This window comes from Geospiza fortis, unplaced genomic scaffold (genome assembly GCF_000277835.1).
Source record: "Geospiza fortis unplaced genomic scaffold, GeoFor_1.0 scaffold186, whole genome shotgun sequence".
In the NCBI taxonomy this organism is placed as follows: Eukaryota; Metazoa; Chordata; class Aves; order Passeriformes; family Thraupidae; genus Geospiza; species Geospiza fortis.
In genome coordinates, this window is record NW_005054331.1 from 4,205,416 (window position 1) to 4,212,377 (window position 6,962).

A 6,962-nucleotide genomic window follows, 5' to 3' on the forward strand; every position below is an offset into this window, starting at 1 on the left:
GCCGGGGCCGCCCCCCGGCGCTGTGGGTGCAGAAGCTGTGGATGCCCCATCCCCGGGAGCGCCCAGGCCTGGCTGGATGGCGCTGTGGGCAGCCCGGTGTGGCGGGAGGGGTCGGTGCCGTGGCGGGGCTCGCAGTGAGCTGAGGATGACGCCCGAGTCAGGACCTTTCCCGCCGCAGCCGCTGCGTGCCCGGGAGCGGGGCGGTGTCCCGGTGGGGATGCGGTACCGAGCGGGAGCGGGGCCGATCGGGCACCCCCGGTCACTGCAGCCGGGCCCGGCGCCAGAACCGTGATGTGCTTTTATTGCTGCCATTCTGACTTTGTCATTTTCCTTTCAAGCTTGCAAACACAGAGGAGTACATAGATGGCGCGCTGTCTGGACACCTGGGTGAAGTTTTGATAAGGTAATTGGGGTATTTATTTATGGTGGAGGAAGGCTCTAAATCGCCTCATCACTTGCATGAAAGCTTATACTGGTGGATGTTGTGTTTCTTGCCGGATTAAGATGCCCAGTGTAACTCTTACAGGAAGGCAGTGAATGTGTCTTTTATATCAAAGTCCCTTCTGAGAGGAGGAAAAATGAATTTTTGAATATATTAAAAGACGTATTTACTATCCCCTTTGTGGTGACTAGATACTTTAATTTTCCACATTATTGTATATCTGAGAGTCTTTTGGCATTGTAAACTAGTGCACTGCCACTGGAAACTTTTCACATGCTTGGAAGTTAAATTTGACTGTAACTGTTCACCCTAAAGCAAAAATTTTTTTGTTTAGCATTGTCAAACAGCTATTATATTTATGAAATTGCACAATTGAATGTATTACGTGGAGAAAGGCACACAAGGTCAAGAGCAGCATTTTGTTCTGCAGAATTTGGCTGTTGCCAGGCTACATTCAGGGAGAAAAATGTATAAAGCATGTTTTATGTGGGGAAAATGATAATGTTTATAACTAAAGGAACTCTTGGTTCTATTTACAGATGCAATAATGTTTTGTACATCAGAGGTGTGGAAGAAGAGGAAGAAGACGGAGAAATGAGAGAATAAGTGTTTTGTATTTCTGGAAATAAACTTTTTTTTTTTTCCTTTTCTGTTTTTCATACTTTTGTAGTAATGTGTTTATTTCCATTGTGTTTTGGTATGGGGAAACTTAACCCTTTTAAAGGTCTTTAATATTTTATTGGTGTCCAACAACTAATGCTGGAGGAACAACAGGTAATTGCTTCAATTTAAAGTTGAAAATATTGAAATGAAAAGTGAGTATTTAAAAATACCAGTTATCTTCCCACCCATCTGAAATACAGGAAGACTTGGCAGTATCTATATTTTACAGTATGTATGTCATGACTATTTAAATACATTTCATCTTTAAAACTGTTTATAAAACATTTGGAATTAGCTGGGAAGATTTCACTGCAAGTGTGGTGTGGAGATCTGTTATACTCCAGTTTCTCTCAGAAATATTCTCCTGCTTTGAGTCAGGAAGCTTGAAGTGTGGCTGCATGGTCATTAGGGAAGGACAAATGTGTGTCACCTTAGCAGCCACACAGACAAAACCTCCTGGCAGCTGCAGAGCTCCACAGACTTGAGTGGCATTAATAGAGTTGGGACAAGAGGCTGCAGAATGGGAGTGTGCTTTGTGAGTCTCTGCTGAAGAATGGAAAGGATGCTGTGGTCCTTCTCAGCGTGTTGTGGAGAGAAGATGTTCTGTCTAAAAGCTGCCCAGGCCGTGGCTGCAGTAGGTGCAGGTGGAGTGCAGCTCTCCAGCCCTGCTGCCTGGGATCACACATCCTGTCAGACACAGCTGGACTGGGCAGGGCTGGGTGCTCGGGGCTGTGTTAGGGTAGGACACTGGTTATGGGGAGTGTGGGAAGGACACCAGCCTGTCAGCATAGATCCTGCAGAGAAATACTTCCCTGTTTCATGTTGGCAGTCATCCCTGGAGCTATCCATGTGTTCCTTTAATACTGACATATGTAAGTTTCCATAAAGAGTGAAAAATCATTTTGGATGTGCTTGTGCAGGTGTCTCATTGCTTAAACCAGACCCTTTCTGGCAGCATGAAGGCTTCACAGCTCTGCTGAAGTTCCCTGTGGTTCCATTGGGAAGGGGAAAAGAGCTTTTTAAGCTAAAATCAGTACTATCGCAAGGATAAATGAGTACTTTAAAATTGGCAATGAGCCTAGGAAACCTCAGAACAACTAGATGTGTTCTGAGTGGTGGCAGGAATGAGAGGCAAAGAAGCATCTCCCCTGGTTTGTGATGCAGGACGTCCTGCTAAGGACTGCATGGTGCAGAATAGTGCCCTTCCCTTCCTGTGCTGCCACTGACAGTCACAGTGCTGCCAGCACTGAGGAGGGACAGCTGTGACTGTCACCTTGGTATCTAAGTCAGTTCCTTCTCTGCAATGGGCTGGCACTGATCTGAAAGCTGCTCTTCCTCATGGGGGAGTGGGACTGGAGGTGAGTTTTGTGTTATCTGAGCACTGGATCAGCAGATAGGGCCATCACTATGGCAACTCACCAAGCTTCAGCTCTTCAGAGTAACTGGGAGGACCAAGCTTATGCTGAACCCCTTCTGTGAGCAGAGATGGATGTGACTGTTCCTCAATTAAACGGGTGTATCTATAGAAGGATGTCTGGAGTTGTGCTGTACTGCCAGAGTGCCTAATTCCTTTCCTGAGGGTAAAGAAAATGTCTCGCCCTTGAAGAGAGAGCTACCTCCTGTAATTCATAGCACTTAGAGAATCTTCTGATTCCCTCCTACAGGGTGAAAATTCATCAATGTAGGACACCAGTGGTTGTTGGTGAAATGCTGATTTTTGTGCTAGGAAGAATCTGCACGCAAGGAAAGTCCTGTAGCAGTTTAAAATGAGTAGAAACCTTTTTAAGAAAATAAAAAATAAAAGGCCAAAGCACAAAAGAAGCAAGGGAACATTTTGTGCATAATGGCCTTAATGTAGCAGATAGTTCCTAACTTAAAAATGGGCTATTGATATTCCAGGACAGACAGCCTGTACCCATCATCAGGAAAGCAGCCACATCTGGTTTTGCTGGGAGCTGCTGAGCTCCAAAATGAATCAAAGTAGATAGACACAGCTGGTGTGAATATCTAGATTAAAGCGCTGTCTAGAAAAAAGTAAAAAAACCCAAAACAAAACACAAACTGATAATCTCCAGTAAGATGAATAATAGGAAAGACAAGTGGACTTACATTTTGGAAAAGCAAGAACTCAGAACTAAGAAAACAAAGATGTTCTTCTCATGTAATCTGTCTCCCTCTTTCAGACAAATAAGCTGCTTTATGGAGTCTTGAGTTTTCATCCTCAACAAAAGTGTGATCCTTTCACATAGCTTCATATTCTTTTGAGATGCTTTGTTATACCTGTCTTTTTGACAGTTACATTCCTTACATTTCACATTCAGACCATTTTACTTTTGCACAGCACCAGGCATCAAACACTTTAACAAAATAATACCTTGGTGGATAAATTGATAACTAATCTTAGTTATGCTCCAAAAATGAAGGCGTGCGTTTCATTTTGCAACCATCAAGTGTTCCATTCCGTTCAGTGGGAGAACCCATGCAGATAGAGTCAGACAACAACTTAAACACGTGTTTAACTTAGATCCTTCTCCTAAATGATGGGAAAAAGAATTGCAGTGCAGGTGAAGATAAGGTACTCTGAATATACCAGAGTAATTTGAGCTGGTTCTTTGTATGGAGTAAGCCCCATTCATAGAGATTTTTTTCCATCTCTGGAGCAAGTCCAAAAGGCAAAAGAGCTGGGAGCATTCACTTAAGTGTGTATTAAAGACAAAAATAGAAGGGCTTGCGATTTTACATGTTAAATACAAGGCACATAAAATAACTAAAAAGAAATGTGATTAAGTTGTTCCAATTGTTTATAGGATAAAAGAAGTTAGAGATAAAGTAGTAGGGCACTCAGGAAAAGACTATGCCCTGCAAAACCACTTATTAAATACAGTGTGAAAAGGTGGTCAAAAAGAGCCTAGAAGCAGTGCGGCATGACACACACCACATGTAGTTTTGAGCTTATTTTTGTGTTTCTTAGTTGGATATTAGGTTGTTTGCTGTTTATTTTTTACTTGGAAACTTTCTCTTTCCTAGGAGTATGCAAAAAAAGAGTACACAACCTACCTGAGAAGATGCTAAATCCTTATCATTTCTTAGAGAAAAAATGCTGCAAACTCCAGTTCTGTATTGTTCAGCTCACAGACTGCAAAGAAGGACAAGCTTTGGCCACAAGCCCAGATGCTGGAGTTGTACCAGGTACCCATATCCCACACAGGTGCACACAAGCTCTCCTTTTCCTTAGCTGCAGGTTGTGTGAAAGGGAAACTGAGGCACTTAGGTTGGCAAGGTTGCACTGTGCTCAGGGAGAACCAAACTGCGTCCCCTGAGGCAAATTGTGGTGTCCCCCCAAAAGGTCTCCCCCTCCCTGGGCCATCATGGAATTTGCCAAACACAGATCTGGGAACAGAGGATTCAGAAAGCTCATCTGAGCAATTGCAATGTTTCCATGGTTTGAGAGATGCAAGGTTCTTCTACGCAGAAAAAAAAAAAAGGAAAAAAAGCAGAATTCACTTTTGCTTTTGCAAAACTATGCAAGAAGTATTTGTAAATGTGATGTTAGCTCAATCTGACATGAGGGAAGTCAAAGGTATGTAACAGATTTGCAATTTAGTTTGGATCTATTCCACGTTTGCAAGTCACTTTCATCCAGATGCTGCATTTTCTGTGTTTGATCCTGAGGGTTTACTGACCTCTGCTGCTTTTGTAAACAGGGAAATAGCAATCAGTAAATTTCACAAGGAGTTAACTTGTGTTAAGGCATGCACAGTGTCCCCTTTCAGGACATTTCATCATGCTATGTGTATTATTGGAAAGGTCTGGTTAGTGGATGAAAAAAGCTAATCTACAAATGTAAAGGAAAATGTAGCCAATATTTGATTTGAGACTCCTCTCTAACTTTGGGCTTTTGTTTTTAATTACAAATTATTTACAAGAACAGACATTCTAATGTAGCTCTGACAGTGAAAATGTGTCCTTGAGTAATATGCATATCATATTCTCATGTAAAGCACCAGCAAGTAGAGATGAAATCTCTGAAATCAATAACCTGATACTCAACTTTATCTCTGCTTTTCCCGGGATTTTTTTTCTCTCATTGAAAATGCTACATTTAAAAATTATTTTTAAAAAGAACTTTCACTGAACTTTAAGGTGATTTAAAAGCTCTAAATGTAAGAATTTTTTGCAGGATTCCTTTAGCACCCTAGAACCCTCTCTTTACATCCAGTGAATTCTGCCAACATTTTAAAATGCAGCCGAGTATTTAGAATCTGTACTGTTTGAATCAAACTGTAGAATTTCTGGAGGATGCAACCTAGAAACCATTTCTGCACTTACCTTTCTGGGCAGTATTATTAAAAATAGATGAGGCACAGCATGTCAGAAACCTGACTGCAGTGGATTGACCTTTTTTTCATATGCTGATGCATTACAGAGAAAATTCTTCACCAGAAAAGAACCAGGGCATATAGAAATACACAAGCACATCTGTAAATTTTCTGCAAACAGAATAAAAGTCTTAGAACAAAATACACTCCTAGCTTACAAAGCATAAAATCTTCACAGATTCTCAGGTTTTAAATCAGGATCTGACCTTGAATCTCAGAGAAGCCTAGAGCACAAAACTGATTTTTTCTTTTAAAGTGTAACAGCACAGCTCACAGGTGTATTGATCTTTCCTTTTTTCCCCTCTCCACTGCAGCATGCTGTGTTTCATTCCTGACCCAACAGCTCTCAGCCCACCACCACTGCTTAGGATTCCCCACAATGGGATGTCCTTCCGTGCTTGTTATGATGCTGTTGCCAGGTTCCTCTTTGATTTCTACTTTCAAAGATATTGTGATACTGCTGGGGAGCGCCAAAGTCAGCAGCAGGAACTCCTGGGAGTGGTGAAGCACCCCCTACCAGCTCTCCTGTCAATCTTCTGCATGCCCAAGTGGGAGTTCAGGAGGAAGACAAAGGTTATGTCGTTGTGCAGCATTATACCAGTGGAGAAGCATCACAAGGTAACACCCAACTTTATTGTAGTTTTACTCAATTTTCAGGTTTGATATTAAATGCAAATTACTGGGCTTTAGATGCAAATCTTGCCTCATCTGCAAACAAGTTCACCAGAAAGGCTCATTCCAAGAGCCAACATAACCAGCTGTTTCTGCTGAATAGGAATATGTGTATGCACATAGATATGGTACCAGCATTTTAAATTGATTCTCTTTCTAAAAGAAAAGAAGATGTCTAAAGAAGATTGCCACCCCGGGAGAAGTGTTTGAGGGACCACTTGTTTAGAAAGACATTCCATTTTCTAGCTGGGGAATACTGGAGTCCTATAGACACTGTGAATATGTGAAGAGAGAAAAAAACCAAAAAGTCGGTGTTGGGAGGAAAAATTTTCTCCCTGATTCTCCCATCCCTCGCTCTGCAGGGGGCAGCAGAATCGCACAAACACTTTGTTATTGGAATCAGATGAATTAATATCTGCCTGGATAAATGAATGTCTGCCTGAACATCTGGCGCGATGGGAGGTGTTGTGGTCCCTCGGGGATTGTTGCTGGGATGCGGGCAGGGTGATTTGCGCGGGCAAAATGATGGATGCTGGAGAGGTGATGGACGCCGGGGAGGAGGCAGGTGGGCAAACAAACGCTCTCAAATCAGAGGCTCCTATTTTCTCGGCAAAGGGAAATCTCCAGGTGGTGCTGTGAGGACTGAGAGCTCCGGGAAGCCCCAGCTGGAAACCCCGGTGTTTGGGAGCTGGTCACGAACCGGCGCGATGCACGGGTGCTGTCCCATTATCCTGGACCGAATCCCGCAGAGCATCCCGTGCCCGGAGCGGGCTGCGGCCAAGTCAGGGCTGCCCGAGCCGGGCCGG

At 43.0% G+C, this 6,962-nt stretch overlaps 1 protein-coding gene and 1 long non-coding RNA gene across 2 annotated transcripts in view; both read left to right on the forward strand.

Annotated features, from left to right (window-relative positions):
* The first annotated feature begins 316 nt into the window (after nt 1-316).
* LOC115947938 lies at nt 317-1,101 on the forward strand. Its single transcript, XR_004081789.1, has 2 exons — nt 317-403; nt 982-1,101. It is a non-coding gene; the product is annotated as an uncharacterized LOC115947938 (long non-coding RNA).
* A 5,762-nt stretch (nt 1,102-6,863) lies between these two features.
* Nucleotides 6,864-6,962, forward strand: part of AMDHD1 (amidohydrolase domain containing 1) — a 9,261-nt gene continuing 9,162 nt past the window's right edge. Inside the window, exon 1 of the mRNA XM_031057537.1 lies at nt 6,864-6,937. Within this exon, the coding sequence (XP_030913397.1) occupies nt 6,864-6,937 (74 nt within the window). The remainder of the gene's footprint in view (nt 6,938-6,962) is intronic.